The 19,657-nt window shown below is 46.1% G+C and overlaps 1 protein-coding gene across 1 annotated transcript in view; it reads left to right on the top strand.

Moving 5' to 3' along the window:
• Nucleotides 1–1,001: 1,001 nt before the first annotated feature.
• Nucleotides 1,002–19,657, top strand: part of ZBTB11 (zinc finger and BTB domain containing 11) — a 32,280-nt gene continuing 13,624 nt past the window's right edge. The window contains exons 1-5 of the mRNA XM_049785644.1: nt 1,002–1,313; nt 6,638–6,873; nt 9,650–9,881; nt 14,405–15,258; nt 16,473–16,649. Of these exons, the coding sequence (XP_049641601.1) occupies nt 1,004–1,313; nt 6,638–6,873; nt 9,650–9,881; nt 14,405–15,258; nt 16,473–16,649 (1,809 nt within the window). The 5' untranslated portion in view covers nt 1,002–1,003. The remainder of the gene's footprint in view (nt 1,314–6,637; nt 6,874–9,649; nt 9,882–14,404; nt 15,259–16,472; nt 16,650–19,657) is intronic.

The raw sequence follows: 19,657 nt of genomic DNA, 5'->3' as shown, positions 1-19,657 counted from the left end.
GTTCAATCCCCAACACCCTTTTTTTTGGGGTGGGTCACACCCAGCTGCACTCAGGCTCTGCACTGAGAAATCGCTCCTGGCAGGCTCAGGGATCCTATGGGAAGCAGGAGATTGAACCCGGGCCGACTCTGCTATCATTAAAATCTGAAGTTTTTAAGCTGCCGACCGCCTCTGTATTTTTTTTTTTTTTTTTTTTTGGGCCACACCCGGCGGTGCTCAGGGGTTACTCCTGGCTGTCTGCTCAGAAATAGCTCCTGGCAGGCACGGGGGACCATATGGGACATCGGGATTCGAACCAACCACCTTTGGTCCTGGATCGGCTGCTTGCAAGACAAACGCCGCTGTGCTATCTCTCCGGGCCCCCCGCCTCTGTATTTTGGGGTCTCCAAAACCCGCTAGCTAACAAGTGGTACCGCCAGCTTCTTCGTACACGTGTGCTGGGAGAACGCAGGCAAAAAGGAACCACTGAAACGCACAAGAAATTGCCAGGAGTTAAGATGTCGGTCGGCTGCAAGCTCCACCGGGACTAGCTCTGCCCGCTTCCAAAATGTCTGCCGCGCAGTCCCGACGTCACGCAGCCGGCTTCAGCCCAGCCCAAAATATAAGACCCAATACGCTTTTAGCTCTGCCCACTTCCAAAATGTCTGCCGCGCAGTCAGTCCCGCCGCCGGCTTCAGCCCAGCCCGAAAGAAGCCCCCCTCCCCGCGCCTTCCTCCCGGCCACGCCCAGCCGCCCGGGGCGGATGTGACGTCTCGTAACGCGCCACTTCCGGTGGTGCAGCAGCCATCTTGTCGGCCGCCCGCGGAGCCCGCTCGCCGCCTAAGTGCAGTTCCCCCGGCGAGTGCGTGCGCGGTCGTTCCCCCCTCCGTCCCCCCACCTCCGCCTCCGCCTCCGCCTCCGGCTGCTCCTCCGGGGGGCGCCTGCTGCCTGCCTGCCTGCCTGCCTGTCTTCCTCCCCGCCTCCCCTGCCGTGCCCTCGGCCCCCGGCGGCCCGGGGCGCCGCGATGTCGAGCGAGGAGAGCTACCGGGCCATCCTGCGCTACCTGACGAACGAGCGCGAGCCGTACGCGCCGGGCACGGAGGGCAACGCCAAGCGCAAGATCCGCAAGGCGGCCGCCTGCTACGTGGTGCGCGGCGGCACGCTCTACTACCAGCGGCGCCAGCGCCACCGCCAGGCCTTCGCCGAGCTCGAGGTGGTGCTGCAGCCCGAGCGGCGCCGCGGGCTCATCGAGGCGGCGCACCTGGGCCCCGGCGGCACCCACCACACCCGGCACCAGACCTGGCACGACCTGTCCCGCGCCTACTGGTGGCGAGGTAGGCAGGGCGGCGCGGGGGCGCGGGGACGGAGGGAGGGGTCCCGCCGCACCCCCTTTCTCCCCGCGATGCTGGGAGGCTCGACGAGACGCCGTGCTAGCTGCGCCTGGATCGTCCGTTTGCATGCAAGCTTTTGGGGGACAATGCCGCTGCACCCCGTTTTCCTGCCATGCTGGAAGGCTGCCACACGGGGTCCCGGTCCAGCCGAGCTAGCTGCTCCTTGATCATTCGTTTGCAAGCTTTGGGCGAGACGCCCGCTGCACCCCTTTTCCTGCCATGCTGGAAGGCTGAGCCCGTCTGCCACACGGGGTCCGGGTTCAGCTGAGCTGCCCGTGGCTCATCCGTTTGCAAGCTTTTGAGGGGATTCCGCTGCACCCCTTCTTCTTGCCGTGCTGGAAGGCGGGGTCCGGGTTCAGCCGAGCTAGCCGCCCGTTGCTCATCCGTTTGCAAGCTTTTGGGAGGATCCTGCTGCACCCCTTTTCCTGCCCCGTTGGAAGGCGGGGCCCGGCTGCCACACGGGGTTCCGGTTCGGCTGAGCTGAGCTGCTTCGTTGCCCATATATTTGCAAGCTTTTGGGGGGGGATACCGCGGCACCCCTTTTCTGCAAGTCTGGAAGGCTTCAGCTGCTCGTTGCTCATCCGTTTGCAAGTTTTTTTTTTCTGAGATCCCTTCGCACCCCTTTTCCGTAAAGCTGGAAGGAGCCCCAGCCTCTCTGCATGCAGAGACTGGGGGGACGCGAAAGGCGCCGCACTTCCCACAGGAAGGAGGCTGGGAAGCTGGGGCGGGCCGTGGCCCGGGGTGGGGCGAAGGGGGCTTCCCCCCCTCCCCGGGGGCTGGGCCAGCCGGGAGGAGGAGGAGGAGGAATGGGCGGAACCGTGCGGGGCAATACTGGGGTTTGGGAGGTGGAGCATTGCAGCGTCTTCCCTGCAGTTTCCGAGCCAAGTTTGAGGCTGATGGTTTGGGGTAGGGGTTGGGTGGGCCGAGGGACAACGGGGCCCTCCAAACCATGATCCCCCTGCTCCGCCCGGTGCCTGCGCCTCAAACAAAACAAAGAAAAGAGGAAGGAAGGAAGGAAGGAAGGAAGGAAGGAAGGAAGGAAGGAAGGAAGGAGGGAGGGAAGGAAGGAAAGAGGGAGGGAGGAAGGAAGGAAGGAAGGAAGGAAGGAAGCAGGCATTGTAGCTCTGTATTATTAAATATGCACCCTAATTTGTTTCCTGTGTTTAGGTAGTCGAATTAAATTCCTCCGAAAGAGATCATTGCTCCATTTGATTAGGGTTGTTTTGGTCCTTCGTTACTTCATTAAACAGGTCCTGTGCCTTTTGACATTAAAAATGAGAGTGATGATAGCTAAGGCCAACGTCAATCAAGTGTTTGCACTTATTCTGTGAGTTGGAGACCTTTTATAAATGGAAGGAGAACCAAAAGCACCTAGAGGTTAAATCACACAACTGATATTTATGATTATAAACTCCCCTTTTTGGGGAGTTGCTTTGTTTTTTTTTTGGGAGGGGCCACACACTATGTGGCACTCGGGTTACTCCTGGCTCTGTTTAGAACTTACTTCAGGAGTCACTACTGCCTAGCTCAGAACCAAATGGGACACAGGGTGTTTGCTTCTCTTGCTGCCAAGCTAAGTTTGATCTCTTCGTCCCAGTTTGGTTCTGAGCTCTAATTGGCCACATGGTAGACAAGCGCGGGACTCACGGTATCGTCTCTCTGTCCCTGGAAACAATTTTTTGTTTTGTGATTTATAAAGTCATAAATAGCTGAGTTTCAGCCATACAATGTTGCAACACCAGTGTTATCTTCCACTAGTTTCCTTCCCATCGCTCAGCTTGCCTCCTTGAGAGAAACATTTTTCGTGGTTGTTGGCTCTGTGGTTCAGATTCAGTATATCTCGGTTGTTTTGTCAGAGCTCACCGACTCTTACCTGTTATCTCCCATCTGTCTCTTCTTATTTTCTTTCCTATCCTGTAATCTTCCCTGTTCTGTAATCTAAAGACCAGCAAAATTATAGGTACCACTCCCTTTTTTTTGTTTGTTTTTGGGCCACACTGGCAGTGCTTAGGGCTCTGCGCTCAGAAATCCTGCCAGGCTTGGGGGACGATATGGGATGCCGGGTATCGAACCCATGTCTGTCCTGGATTAGCCACAGGCAAGGCAAATGCCCTGCCACTGTGCTATCCCTCGGCCCCAGGTACCCCCCCCCTTTGATACATTGCATCCCCTTGTACTGTTATTCTGCATACCACAGATAAAGTGAGATGATCTGTGAGATGATGATGATGTTGCTTCTAACTTGAATTAATATGATATCCTCCAGTTCTCAACAGGATGCAGCAAATTGCATGATTTTATCCTTGCAGCAGCATAGTATTCCATTTTTATATATACCACACTTGCATTATCCATGCATCATTATAGTTTGACACATAGGTTGATTCCTATCTATTGTGCTAAGTGCTACAGTGAATAATTATGTGTATATGTTAATTGTGAATGAATGTTTTTGTGTCCTGGAGGTAGATACCAAGAAGTGGAATTGCTGGATCATATGGTAACTGTGTTTTTACTGAAATCTACTTTCCACAGGGGTAGAAGCAGACAGCATCCACTAGCAAGATTAGTTTCCTTTTCTCCACAAGTGGCTAATACATTAACTTGAACAATTAAAGCTTTATCTGATGTGTTGAATCGAATATTTTCTCCCATTCAGTTGAGTGTCTTAGTTTTAGCCCATTCTCCCTAAAACTTGTGTTTATTATTAACCCAGAATTCCTCTGAAAAACTCTCCTGTTGTAGAGACTTCACTATTAGGTGGTTTTGTTATTAACTTGATTGACTATCTGGCCTCACTCCTTTGTCCTCAGATCTGGCAATCAGCCTTCTTCCTGAGATGCTTTTCAAAGTTCCTTCATTACTTTAGCAAAAGGTACCATCAACACTTAATAAACTCCAAAGCTGGTTTGTTTTTTTGGTGGTTTTTTTTTTTTTTTTTTTGTAGCTGTTTTGTGACTGGAACTGTTGACATAAACTTAATATGTATGAGAAATATATATGGGTTATCTGAGTAACCAAATGTATTTCTTTGGGTGAAGGAGTATTAGCTCACATCTGGTTTTGCTCAGAAACTATCAGCCATGATCCTTGGCAATACTGCCCAGGATTAAACGAGGTCAGCTGCATGCAAGACAAGCACCTTAACCCCCTTGACTTCCCTTGGTTCTCTGACCACTTGCTGGCAGGTGAGAGCCATAGCTTTTCCTGCCACCTCCTGGGACACTGCTGCTAGACCTTAGGGACAGATTAGAATGCTGTCTTTCCTCTTTAAAAAGGAAGCTACCTATACTGTGTTCCCCCTTTGACCACCTATTGGTGGTTTCCATTATTTATCTGACTGGCTTACACCTTCTACAGGGAGATATAAAATGATCATTGTATCATTTTTGTTTGTTTTGGGGCCACACCTGGTGATGCTCAGAGGTTCCTCCTGGCTCTGCACTCAGAAATCGCTCCTGCAGACTTGGGGGAACGAATGGGATGCTGGGATTCGAAATACCTTCTGTCCTGGGTCGGCTGCTTTCAAGGCATACGTCCTACCACTTTTTACGTCCTACGACTGTGTTATCTCTCCGGCCCCCTGAAGACTGATTTCTTTTTCTTTATGGGCCATACACAGTGACAGTCAGGGGTTACTTCTGGCTATGCGCTCAGAAGTCGCTCCTGGTTTGGTGTACCATATGGGACACCAGGGGATCGAATCTCGGTCCGACTTAGGTTAGCGCTTGCAAGGCAAACGCCCTACTGCTGTGCTACCACTCCAGCTCAAAAGATTGTTATTCTTTTAACCCCATTTCATAGTTATATAGGCACAGAGAGTGCTTTGTGGTTACATAACTGGTCAGTGGATTCACAATTTGTTGCAAGATAGTCCAAAGTGATTGCGCAGTGGATAGGGCATTTGGCTTGCACATTGTTTACCATGACTTGATCCTAGCGTCCCATATGGTCCCCTAAAGCTGTAGGAGTAATTTCTGATCGGAGTAAGGAGTAACACTTGAGCCGTGCGGAGTGTAGTCTACAAATAAAAAAATTTTTTTTGTTGGGGGTAGATTTCTAGGGGTAGATGCTAAGACATAGAATCATTGGGTCATATGGGAGTTCTATTTATTTTTTGAGGACTCTTCATACTGTGTGAATTACTGAAATCTAAATAATTTGGCAAATTCCTGGGCCAGAAGGGAATCTTGTTTTGCTTTGTTTGGGGGTCCACAATGTGGTGCGCAGGACATATTATTTGTGTTTTCTTGGGGGTAAGGGGATGTTATATCCAGTTCTGAGGATTGAACCAGGATCAGCTGAATGCCAGGCATTGGATGTATGGCCCGAACTCAATACTCGAAAAACAAAACAAACAAAAAAATTTTGAGTTAAATATTAGTAATTTCACATTCTTAGTTTTTTTTTTGGTTTTTGGTTTTTGGGCCACACCCGGTGATGCTCAGGGGTTACTCCTGGCTATGCGCTCAGAAGTCACTCCTGGCTTGGGGGACCATATGGGACTCCGGGGGATCGATCGAACCGCGGTCCGTCCTAGCGCAGGCAAGGCAGGCACCTTACCTCCAGCGCCACCGCCCGGCCCCCACATTCTTAGTTCATGTATGAGTTGTGATTCCTGTGGAAGTGAGGGAGTATAGAACCATTTTATATGACAAATAAATGGGAACGGACAATATAGCAGTCTACATTAGCACAAAAGCAAATAATTTATGATGTATTTGAAGGGGTGGACGCTTGAGTAGTATTCTTTTCTTACTATTGTGGGGGGTGTCACTTCTGGAAGTGCTTTAGGCACTATGTGCTACTGGGGTTATTTTCCCTGGGTATCTACTTACAAAACATGAGCTCCTTTGAGACTTCTCTGTCCCACTATTTATATATATATATTTTGGTTTTTGGGCCACACCCGGTGATCCTCAGGGGTTACTCCTGGCTATGCACATAGAAATTGCTCCTGACTTGGGGGACCATATGTTACGCCGGGGGATCGAACCACGGTTTGCTTTAGGTTAGCGTGTGCAAGGCAGACACCCTATCGCTTGCAACACTGCTCCAGTCCACCATTTATAATCTTAGTTGAGAAAGGATCATAAATTCTAAAGCTCTCACTTCAAAAATTTTGTGCATCTTTTGTATGTCAGCATTCACTTACTTAAATATATGCACTCAGACATATTTTAGTGTATAAGTTAATGTGATCTGTTCACGTTTTCAAAATAAAAGTAGATTGAAATTTGAGGTGTTAATTTAAATTTTTGTCATAGGCATTTTGAAGCAAGTCAAAGATTACATTAAGCAATGTAGCAAGTGCCAGGAAAAACTGGATCGATCCCGTCCAATATCAGATACTTCCGAAATGTTGGAAGAATTAGGACTGGACCTTGAATCTGGAGACGAAAGTAACGAATCAGAAGATGACCTAAGCAACTTCACTTCACCTGCAAGTACAGCCTCTAAATCTACGAAAAGAAAGCCTGTATCCAAACATGAGCTTGTATTTGTAAGTGACACTTCCACTCTCTTATAATGTTGTAATAGTGTCTTAGTCTTTGTAGTCTTTTCTTTGGTTTTGGTTTTTGGGCCACACTCGGTGACACTCAGGGGTTAACTCCTGGCTATGCGCTCAGAAATCGCTCCTGGCTTGGGGGATCATATGGGACTCCAGAGGATCGAACCGTGGCCAGTCAGAGGTCAGCACAAGCAAGGCAAATACCCTACCGCTGCGCCAATGTGCCAGCCCCCAGTCTTTGTAGTCTTGCTGATTTTTTTTCTTTTTCTTTTTTTGGTCGTTGGGCCACACCTGAGGATATTCAGAGGCTACTTCCGGCTTAAAGTTCAGGGGTTGCTCTTGGCAGTGCTCAGGGACTGTGCAGTCCCATGCTTTGAATCTGGCCTGCTCACCTGCAAATCATCTGCTCAGCCCACTGAGCTATCTTTCTCTCTGGCTCTGGAATTTTTCTTACGCCTACTAAACCTGTCTGATATTGGCACAAGAAGAAATGAAGTTGGTTTGTGTTTGAATTATTATTATGTTGTTACATACACCAAAATATGCCAGTATTGAGTATGAGGAGGTAACTCGGGACAAAGCACTGGCTTTTGCCTGAGGGAGGTCTAAGTTTGATCACCCATAACACCTGGTCCCTGAAGCACCAACTGGTATAACAAAACAAAATCAAAGACCAATTTTACCTGTCCTTTAATCAGAAATGTTCTGTCGATTTCTTACTTTCACTCTTTCTCTCTACTTTATGGTATTTTGGTATAAGTAGAGAATATATTTTTCTATAGTATTTCTGAAGTAAAATTAAGCTTCTTGGTCTTGCGCTATCAGTTATCACCTGCATTTGATTCATATAATCGGATTTTGAACAGCTATTGGCAAGAAATGACATGCAGATTTTCTCTCTTGTGGGGTGGGTGGGCCACAACCGGTGACTCTTAGGGGTTACATCTGGCTCTGTGCTCAGAAATCACTCCTGGCAGGCATGGGGGACACATGGGATGCCAGGGATCGAACTTAGGTCAGCTGTATTCAAGACAAATGCCCTACTTGCTATGCTTTTGTTCAGGTCCTGGCATGCAGATCTTTAGTTGGGTCAAATAGAATAAACATAAAGAAGATTGAATCCAGGGTGATAGCTTAGTGGTAGGGCTTTTGTCTTGCACATGGATGACCAGGGCCAACCCAGGTTTGATCCCAGGCATCCCATGAAGTCCCCTGAGCCTGCCAAGAGCATTTTCTGAGAGCAGAGCCAGGAGTAACCCTGAGAGCTGCAACCGGGTATGGCCCAAACACACACACAAAAAAACATACAAAGAAGATTAAGTACACATGTCTTTTATTTTGATTTTGGACCACACCTGCTGTTACTCCTCATTACTCTATGTGAGTAACCACATGGTGCTGGTATCAAACCCTTGCCTTCTATATGCACTCGTAGGTAGGTGCTCTTTCAACCTTCTTTGAAACCTCTTCTTGGCCCGTACAACATATTTTCATTTACATATGTAATGAGAATAAAGAATATTACACTGGGGCCAGAGAGCTAGCATAACGGTAAGGCATTTGCCTCGCACATGGTTGGCCCAGGATGGACCTGGGTTTGATTCCCGGCATCATATATGGTCCCCCTTGCCGTCTAGGAGTGGTTTCTGAGCACAGAGCCGGGAGTAAACCCTGAGCGGTGCCAGGTGTGGCCCATTAAAAAAAATAAAAGGGAAAGGGTGGTGAGGTGGCACTAGAGGTAAGGTGTCTGCCTTGCAAGCACTAGCCAAGGAAGGAGGTCCCCCCAAGCCAGGGGCAATTTCTGAACGCTTAGCCAGGAGAAACCCCTGAGAATCAAACGAGTGTGGCCCGAAAAAACAAACAAACAAAACTGACCCTATTGGTAGCTCTAGAGGTAAAGCGTATCTGTCTTGCAAGCCCTAGCCTAGGATAGACCTGGGTTCAATTCCCCCAGGGTCCCATATGGTCCCCCCAAGCCAGGGGCAATTTCTGAGTGTATGGCCAGGAGTAACCCTGAGCATTGGGTGTGCCCCCCCCAAAAAAAAACAGCTAAAACAAAACTGAGTCTCCTGCATGGAAATCCTGCACTCAGTCATTTGAGCATCTCTGATAAAGAAAAATTATGGACCTTAATTTACAGATACTATCTTCATATTTCTCCCATACACACAAAAATTCATTCTTTTTTTTTTTTTTTTTTTTTTTTTTTGGTTTTTGGTTTTTGGGCCACACCCGGCGGTGCTCAGGGCTTACTCCTGGCTGTCTGCTCAGAAATAGCTCCTGGCAGGCACGGGGGACCATATGGGACACCGGGATTCGAACCAACCACCTTTGGTCCTGGATCGGCTGCTTGCAAGGCAAACGCCGCTGTGCTATCTCCGGGCCCAAAAATTCATTCTTGGGATAAGATTGATAGTATAGCAAATAGGGCCGCCAGGTGCGGTGGGCCCCCCCCCCCCCCAAAGTGCAAGGGGCCAGAGAGATAGCATGGAGGTAAGGCATTTGCCTTGCATGCAGAAGGATGGTGGTTTGAATCCTGGCATCCCATTTGGTCCCCCGAGCCTGCCAGGAGCCATTTCTGAGCATAGAGCCAGGAGTAACTCCTGAGCACTGCCGGTATGACCCAAAAACGAAAAAAAAAAAAAGTGCCAGAATATTTTATTATTAGTGGCATCTTTTAAATGAGGGTGGTGTTTCTGTTTTCAGTTTTGTTACTGGTAGAAATACAGGTGGTTTTTAATAAATTCTTGGTTTCAAACTTTGATAGGTTGATACCAAAGGAGTTGTGAAAAGATCTTCTCCCAAACATTGTCAGGCTGTCTTGAAACAGCTGAATGAACAGAGACTCTCCAACCAGTTCTGCGATGTTACTTTATTAATTGAAGGAGAAGAATACAAAGCTCATAAATCTGTTTTGTCAGCTAACAGTGAATATTTTCGGGATCTTTTTATTGAGAAGGGAGCTGTTTCCAGTCATGAGGCAGTGGTGGATCTTTCTGGTAAGGACTTTTCTAATGTTCTTGCTCTTTTTAAGTAAGTAGTATGAGAGGGACATGTGTGTGCACATGTATGCGTGTTCTTTACAAATTCAGCACATATACTACTGTGAGAAGAGCCCACTTGTAAATTGAGCCAAATCGAAAAGTATCCTTCATAAGTAAGGTTCCTAGGTAGAATTAAAGAAAAGGCTATCTTTGGGCTCAGCTATTGTCTTTTTTAAAAGAGCTCCTGGGATATTATTAACTAAACAGTTTGAAGGCCAGAGAAATACTATATAGTAGGTAGGGTACTTTCTTTGCATGGTACTGACCTAGGTTTAATTCTCAACATCACATATGATCCCCTGAGCCTGTCAGGAGTGATCCCTATGGGCAGAGCCAGAGTATAATAAGCCCTGATCACAACGGGGTGTGAAGTTCCCCTATTCCCCCAAAGTTAACCAAGTTTGAGGAGGACTTGGAGAGATGTAAGATGTTTGCCTTGCATGAAGCTGTGACCACCCTGGTTCTAATCCAGTGAGAGCTAACCTTTTTGAGCCCGAGTGCCCTGTTGCCAGGTGAGCTGCAAAGCAGACACCAGCACACTCGCCTCCCGCTGCGCCGCATATCTTAATTGCGGACCCCTTCCCGCGTGCCAACTGCAAGGCCTTCGCGTGCTACCACTGGCACGTGTGCCATAGATTCGCCATCAAGATTCTGATCCATATGATCTGAGGAAAAGAACCAGGAATATACCCTGAGCACCACTGGGTGTGATCCAATCCTCCAACCCTCAAAAACTAAAGAAAAGTTTGAGGACATAGAGACTGAGGACATGCCAGGCCTGTAGATGGCCCATGTTTATTTACTGAAACTGAGTGTTCCTCTGAGCATTGCTGGAATCAAGTATTGAGCCAGGAGTAACCCTTGAGCACCTCTGGGTATTGTCCTAAAATAATAATAAAAAAAAAAAGTTTGAGATACTTGGGTTTTTGTTTTTGTTTTTTTGGTTTTGTTTTTGTTTGGTTTTTTGGGCCATACTTGGTGACAATCCTGGCTGTGCGCTCAGAAATCGCTCCTGGGTTAAGGGACTATATGGGACACTGGGGATCGAACCGTAGTCCTTAGGCTAGCACCAGCAAGGCAGACACCTTACTACTTCGCGCCACCGCTCCTGCCCAGTTTGAGAGATTTGAAGGATAGCTCAGTGTCTTAGAATATATGCCTTGTAAGTAGAAAGTTGTGAGTTCAGACTTCAGTGCTACCACGTGTGCTGAGTATGTCCTGGCAGCTCTGTTGCCTGCAGTGCCTAGAAATTTCCAGTTTCTCAGCCAGGAATGTGTTAGCACGATAAGTGCATGTGCCAGTGCACAGACAGATTGTGTGTACACTTTACCCTTGGTGAGCATGTGTCCAAGCACTAAAGGAGTGCAGACCTGGACAAGTGGACAGGCACTGCCTGTGAAAGTGTGAGCCCAGTAAACTGTTCCTTTGGGCCTTTTGTTGGTCACTTTTATGTTCTTTAAAGAAATATGTGTCCATTTGTTTAATCAGGTTCTTTTAGGAGAATCTTGGTATATTTCACATGTTAATCCCTTACTGGATGTATGCTTTGCAGATAAATAACTCTAGTCTTTATTTTGAGGCTGCTGTCTTTACTCTGCAGAAACTTTAATTTTATGTAAATCCATTTGGATTTTCTGTCTCTTGATGTTGAAGGTAAATCCACAAAGATTTACTTACCTGGGCAGCCTAAAAGTGACACCAAGACAGCCTTAGGCACACTGGTGGTGGTAGCAGGGCAGTAGTTTTTTTGTTTGTTTTTTGTTTTGGGGCCACACCCGGTGACACTCGGGCGTTACTCCTGGCTATGCATGCGCTCAGGAATCACTCCTAGCTTGGGGAACCATATGGGATGCCAAGGGATCAAACTTTGGTTCGTTCTGGGTTAGCACATGCAAGGCAGACATCCTACCACTTGCGCCACCACTCCAGTCCCAAGAAGGGCAATAGTTTTGTATATCAAAGCATGAAAGTAAATAGTATGATAACCATGTAACTGTAACTACAACAGAAAATTCTGAATATAAAAAGTAAAATAAGAATGACTAGAGAAATAGTACAGGATTATGGTACCTGCCTTCATGTAGCTGACCCCAGTAAATCCTGGCACCACATGGTTCCCCTTATGCAGCTGGGCTTGCCCAGCATTTCTGTATCCTTTTAATTGAACCATCAGTAAGTTGGCTACGAATAGCTAGGAAGACCCCCTGAGTGCTGCTATGGGGTGCCCCTCACTGCTGTGCATTTTAAAAATATGACATTTCAATACACACACCCTGCCCCCAAACACACAAAACAGACTAAGACATCATATATATTTAACCTTTGTTGTTTGTTTGTTTTGGGCCACATCCAGCAGTGCTCAGGGGCTACTCCTGGCTCTGTGCTCAGGAATTACTCCTGGCGGTGCTTAGGGAAGTAAATTGGATGCCAGGGATTGAATCCAGGTCAGCCATGTGCAAGGCAAATGCCCTACCTGTTGTGCTATCGCTCTGGCCCTGTTTAGCCATTTTTTTATTCCTTAGACTATAGATAAATTCTGGAGATCAGGTCTCCTTTCTGTGTCATGTTTTGTTTGCCAGAGCCTGCAAGTGCTTAGGTGCTTAAAAACTACTCCTGAGTGGTGCTCCCGGGGCAGTGTAGAGCCAAACCTCCCTACATGTAAAGCATGTGCTCCAGCCCTTTGAGCTATTTTATTTTCCAACCCCTCTTTTTATGTAAATAAAGCTGTATGACATCTTCACCTGTCAGTGTATGTAATGTAATGTGTATCTGTGGCTGATTTTTTTCCTGCAAAGTTGAGTAATTGCAACACTTTATGATCTGTTACTTAATATATATTTTTTGTTTGTTTTCTTCTTTGGGCCACACTAGTGGCATTCAGGTTCCTCCTGGCTCTGTGCTTAGAAATTACACCTGGCAGATTCGGGACCATATGGGATGCCAGGGATTTAACCTGGGTCAGCCACAGGCAAGGAAAATGCCCTATCTACATGCTGTTATTTTGTCTCTTTCCAGGACCACTTTGCTAATGCACATCTTAGATGTTGGTTCTAAAAATTTTAGTCAGACCTCTTCACAATAAAATCTGTATTTGGAATTACAGCAGAGGAGATAGCTCAGAGGGCTGAAGTGCATGCAGTAGGCCCAGGTTTGATCCCCAACACCTCATGTCTCACTGAGCACTACCAAAGCAAACTCTGAGCATGGGGTAGGTGTGGCTCTGAATCAAACTAAACTTTATTAAAAAAAAACTTTTATAAACTTTATGAAAAACTTTATAAACCCATAAAAAGGTAAAATATTTAATTGTATTTACTGATTGAAGGTAGGGAACACAGATATGAATGAGCTCTACTAATCATCTGCATCCTTCTTTTCACCTTTTAATCTCCAGCAGCTTGTTTTTTGTAGAGAGTTTGAGGAAACACTAGGATTCTAAGGACTATAGTTTGAAAATGACTGCCTTACAACTCTTTTGTTTTTTTTCCTTCGGTTTTTAATTTTTTTGGGTTAGGGGGGCACACCCAGTAGTGCTCAGGGATTACTCTTGGCCTATGATCAGGGATCACTCGGTGCTCGGGAACTACGTGGAGTGCCAGGGAACGAATGTGGGTCCACCCTGTACAAAGCAAGCAAGCACTCCTGCACTGCACCGCACTACTCATGCCCAAGGCAAGAATGACTAGACTAGACTAGAATGATTGCTTCAGCCCCCTCTTAACTTATTCTTCATCCTGTGCTCTGCAATCACTTCTGTTAGACTCGGGGAACTATATTTGTTGCTGGCAATCAGACCTGGGTCAGCTTCATGCAAGACAAGTGCTTTGTCTCTTGTTCCATACAACTCCTTATTTTTTTTTTTTTTTTGGTTTTTGGGTCACACCCGGCGGTGCTCAGGGGTTACTCCTGGCTGTCCGCTCAGAAATAGCTCCTGGCAGGCACGGGGGACCATATGGGACACCGGGATTCGAACCAACCACCTTTGGTCCTGATTGGCTGCTTGCAAGGCAAACGCCGCTGTGCTATATCTCCGGGCCACAACTCCTTATTTTTAAATTTAAAATTCTTATTGTATTGAAACCATTGTGATCTACAAAGTCCTTCATAGTTGAATTTCAGATCTATAGTGATTCAGGGCCATTCCCACTACTAGTGTCAGCAACAATGTCCCCAAAATGCATCTCATACCACCACCCTTTGCCCCCCAGCCTGCCAGTATAACTGGCCCCTTGTTCAAGTTTAGTCTCTATGACTCTTTGAGTTGATATATTTTCTGTTTTAGGCTTTGAGAGACCCAGCTTATAGAACTGAACTAATTAAGCAAGCAGAACACAACACAAACCCAAGGTTTTTATTTGCAGATTAAATGGTCATAATTAGTTTTTATATCATGTTTTATATTGTCATAATCATATATTGTTCTTATAACGTGTTTTAGTAGCTGTTGACTTTTTTGTTTATCGTCTTGTTTCTTACAGGTTTTTGTAAGGCGAGTTTCCTTCCTTTGCTTGAATTTGCATATACTTCTGTGCTAAGTTTTGACTTCTGTAGCATGGCTGATGTAGCCATCTTGGCTCGCCATCTTTTCATGTCAGAAGTCTTAGAGATCTGTGAAAGTGTACATAAACTGATGGAAGAGAAGCAGTTAACAGTCTATAAGAAGGGTGAAGTACAAACAGTTGCATCTACCCAGGACTTACCAGAACAGAATGAATGTACAGCTCCTCCTGTTACTCCTGTTACGTGCAATGAGGGAACCACAGCAGCCTTATCTTCTGATCTTGGGGGTTGCGAAATTGTATTGCTGGTTAATGGAGAATTGCCCGAGGCTGAGCAGAATGGAGATCTAGGACAGCAACCTGAGCCCCAGGTTTCTTCTGAACCCGCCTTGTCACCCGAAGTCTGTATAACGGATTCCTCTCCTAAAGTGGAGTCTGTTGATTTAGGAATGAAAAGCAGCCAGTCACAACTGGAAACCTCATGTAGCAGAGAAGATGACACAGTTTCTAATATTAATCCTGAACTTTCACAAGAGAATGTAATCAAAAATTTTCCAGAAAATGAAGATATGGAAATTGATGCCTCAGCTGAAGATATCTCTGCTGAGGATATTACAGAGCCCAGGCTGCAGAACTGTGAACAACAGTCTTTAAAAAATGAGGACAATCTGGTACCAGTAGAAAAAACAGAAGGCCTGAGCCCTGAGGATGATACTTACAAAAGCAGGCTTCGGCAGCGTTCTGTTAATGAAGGGGGATATATCCGACTACACAAAGGCATGGAGAAAAAACTGCAGAAGCGGAAAGCCATTCCCAAGTCAGCAGTTCAACAGGTACAAAGAAATGTTAATCTTTCTGGACTTAACTTTCATTTTAAAGTTCTAAGTGTTGCATTGAAAAACACATGCCGGGGAGGCAAGGTGGTGCTAGAGGTAAGGTGTCTGCCTTCCAAGCACTAGCCAAGGAAAGATCTCGACAGAGGTTCGATCCCCCGGGGTCCCATATGGTCTCCCCAAGCCTGGGGCAATTTCTGAGCGCTTAGCCAGGAGTAACCCCTGAGCATCAAACGGGTGTGGGCCCCCCCCCCCCCAAAAAAAAAGAAAAATACATGCCAAGGCAAGGGATATAACTTAGAGGTAAAATGGTGGAGTTTTTTTGTTTTGTTTTGTTTAGGGGCCATCTTCCCCCCCCCCCCCCCGCGGTGACTCCTGGCAGGCTCGGGGATCGTGTAGGATGCTGGAGATCAAACCCAGGCCTGTTCTGGGGTTGGCTGTATGCACGGCAAATGCCCTACCCTACTGCTGTGCTAGGAAAAACCATTTATTGTGAATTTTCTTTTTTGGAGGGTATATGTAGGAACGGGGGGAGGGGGTGTGCATAAGAATGGTGGTATAGGGTGGCAGTAGAAAAGAACTTAATTATTTTTGCTTTTGATTTGGGGGCCACTCCCAGCTGTGTTCAAGGGTTACTCCTCACTCTGCCTGCAGGAATCACTCCTTCCTGGCGGGCTCAGGGAACCATATGGGTGCCAGGGATCAATCTGGATTGGCCTTGTACAAGGCAAATGCCCTACCCTCTGTACTGTCACCTCCACCCAGGAATTTAATGTTTAAAATAGCTCATTCTGGGGCCAGAGAGAAGGGACCGGTCAAGATGCTTGCCTTTGTGGCCAGAGTGACAGCATAGCAGGTAGAGCGTTTGCCTTGCATACAGCCAACCTGGGTTCGATCCCTGGCATCCCAGTTGGTCCCCTGAGTATAGAGCCAGGAGTGACCCCTGAGTGTCACAGGGCATGGCCCAGAAGCAAGCAAACAAACATAAAAGATCAACTCTGGCAAAAACAAAGATGTAAGATAAATATGTAAATAACTCAGAGCCTCCTGTGTGATACCTGTGTTTAATTCAGAACTGAGAAGTGAGAGGCTGGAGGAGAAGGACAAACATAACAATATTGATGAAATTAATGTGAGTTAAAGCTTTTTATAGCATGATTCCTAACTTTCAAAATCAAAATGAGTATTTGAATTGTTTCTTATTTTTTAAATAGGTGGCTCAGAAATTAGTTCAAAGAGGGAAAAAAATGAAACAGCCAAAAAGAGATGCGAAAGAGAATCCTGAAGAGTTGTCTCATAAATGTGGGGAATGTGGAATGGTTTTTCAGAGACGTTATGCCCTTATAACACACACACTGAAACATGAAAGAACAAGAGACTACAAATGTCCAGTAAGTATCTAGAAAGCTAATCAAAATTATTTCTAATTTTGTGATAAGGCTACAGGTTACTGTTTTGTTGTTAGCTTAGAATTTATCAAAAGTGGGGCTGGGCGGTGGCGCTAGAGGTAAGGTGCCTGCCTTGCCTGCGCTAGCCTTGGATGGACCGCGGTTCGATCCCCCGGTGTCCCATATGGTCCCCCAAGCCAGGAGCGACTTCTGAGCGCATAGCCAGGAGTAACCCCTGAGCATCACGGGTGTGGCCCAAAAAACAAAAAACAAAAAAAAAAAAAAGAATTTATCAAAAGCATTTTGTTTGTTTGGTTAGCTGGGTTTTTTTGGTTTTGGGTGAGGTGTTTTGGTTTAATTTGGGGGAGGGTGTGTTGCATTAAATAATTAACGATGGTTGCTGGATGGAGATGGATGGATGGAGGGATTTTTCTCTGCCATCCCAGGCCAAGTGGCTCCGCAATCCCCATTCAGTTGGCGGGTCCCAGGTTTAGGTGAATGGTGGAATCAGACTTATCCAGAGACAGGCATCAGGAAGTATCAGCCTTATTCATGCCCTATCCACCACATGTGTGGCCTATATCATAACCTTTTAAGCATTCAGCCATTCTTTTTTTTTTTTTTTTTTTTTTTTTGGTTTTTGGGCCACACCCGTTTGACGCTCAGGGGTTACTCCTGGCTATGCACTCAGAAATCGCCCCTGGCTTGAGGGGACCATATGGGACACCGGGGGATCGAACCGCGGTCCGTCCTACGCTAGCGCTTGCAAGGCAGACACCTTACCTCTAGCACCACCTTCCCGGCCCTCATTCAGCCATTCTTAGCTAGCCCTGCATCTTAACTCCTTTCAGCCATCTTCCCTTTGACCTCCATGCTGGCCAAAGACCAAAAAGGGCCTAATCCCCTCTGGTCCATACCTTATCTACCTTTTCCCAAGACCCCTCCCAGGAAATGGGTGGGGTCTTGCAGGTACCTTTAGTTACCTAGGAAGAATGGAGGGATGAGGCTTCAAGGGTGTTTTGGTGTGGTTTTTTTTTTTTTGGACCTCACCCAGTGGTGTTTCGGTTACTCTTGGCTCTGCACTCAGAAATAATTTCTGGCTGTCGCAAGGGACCATATAGGTGCCAGGGATTAAACCCAGGTCGACCACACGCAAGTCAAATGCCCTACTTGTGCTACCGCTCCAACTCTGACTTTGAATTTTTTTGTTTTATTTTGTTCTGTTTTTGGGTCACACCCGGTGGTGCTCAGGGGCTTACTCTTGGCTCTGCACTCAAAAATCACCCTGGCAGGTTTCGGGGACCATATGGGATGCCGAGAATCGAACTACCATCTTCTGGGTTAGCTTCCTGCAAGGCAAATGCCCTACCACTGTGTATCTCTCCAGCCTGACTTTAAATATTTTAAGGGAAGTTGTTTTCTTTTTATTTTGGGTTTGGAGGAGGAGGGCAAAGGGGTATTGTTTGGGCCACACCTTGTGATGCTCAGGAGTTACTCCTGACAATACTCAAGCAACTGCTTGGGATTTCTGGGATTGAACCCTGGTGTGCTGTGTGCAAGGCAAATTGTTTACTCACTGTACTGTCACAATAACCCCTTAAGGGAAGTTGTTTTCAACTTAGAATTGATAACCAATCTAATAAGTTATTTGTGATGGTAAAATAAGAACATTTTCAAATCTATAATGTCTTCAAATTTTTTCAAATTTCCTTTCTTAGAAGGCTCTGGGCAAAGGTGTTTCACTAAAATGAACACGGCATAAGAAAGGGTAAACATGGGTTACAGTTCACAAAGAGTTGGCATTGTGGGTTTTGGGAGGTGGTTCCAATAAATATGTTTTGGTCGTCTGAATTTCCACATACGTATTTTCATAGTAATCATAATACTGTAAGGCTCAAGTATAGTAAACACTCAGCCTGTGTTCAAACTAGTTACAGTGCTCTGACAGGGCTCTCCCATAAAGTAATGTTTTTTGCTATTTTTCCCATGTAAACGGGCAATTTTTAAATACCAGCATGATCCCAAAACTTCTTGGTACTTTCTGTCATTGTTGAGACTGCATGTTGGGAGTAATTTCTGAATGTAGAGCCAAAAGTAACTCCTGAGTGTCGCCAGATGTGGCCCAAGAACAAAGAAAAAAGACTGAAGAGCTAAAGGACTCAGTCTCTCAGAATGTCCCTCAACTTGATACACCAGTCAAATGCTCCAGGTTGCCTATCCATGTATTTAATAAACTAGATATAGATCAGAGGTTCCAATGGAACCCTCCTCAGACATAATATATCCTTTGAAAATCTAGATGCTTATCAATGTTTTGGCTGACTAAATTAGATTATTTCCTGAACACCTTTCTCAAATTTAATTAATTTTGGGTCAGAGCGATAGCACAGCAGATAATAGGGTATTTGCCTTGCACATGGCCAACCTGGTTCGATCCCCAGCACCCCATATGGTACCCTGAGCCTGCCAGGAGTACTGTATATACTCTCGAGTATAAGCCGATCCTAGTATAAGCTGTCCCCTCTAATTTTACCCTAAAAACTAGGAAAAGTTAGTGGCTTGAGTATAAGCCCAGTGGAAAATGCAGCAGCCACTGGTAAAATTCAAAAATAAAAATATAGACCCAAAACAGTTACAATAATTGAGGAATCAGTAGGTTAAATGTTTTTCAATATTGATTGCTGAAGATAAACTGTAAACTAGTAATAATAACTTTGAAACTTTAAGTAAAGTGCAGGAAACCATAGCTTAACAGTAATCAAGCTAAATCACAAGGGTTAAAATCTTTCAAAACTGGATTCATCTTCCTCCTCCTCATCTGTATAGCCACATAGAGCTTCAGCTGGATCTGATGTGAGGGTACCAGCATAGACATTGTCATCATCACTGAGTTCACAAATACCAGCCTCACTGCTGTCCATCTCATACAAAGCCAGAATGTGGGTTAAGGAGTTCAGTGGCATCCAGTTCACTTCAGCCGCCTACCTACAAGCTCTGACTTGTGGACTGAG

Source organism: Suncus etruscus, chromosome 13 (genome assembly GCF_024139225.1).
Source record: "Suncus etruscus isolate mSunEtr1 chromosome 13, mSunEtr1.pri.cur, whole genome shotgun sequence".
Taxonomy (NCBI): domain Eukaryota; kingdom Metazoa; phylum Chordata; class Mammalia; order Eulipotyphla; family Soricidae; genus Suncus; species Suncus etruscus.
The sequence above is the reverse complement of the archived record's forward strand: the minus strand, read 5'-3'. Positions and strand labels throughout refer to the sequence as shown.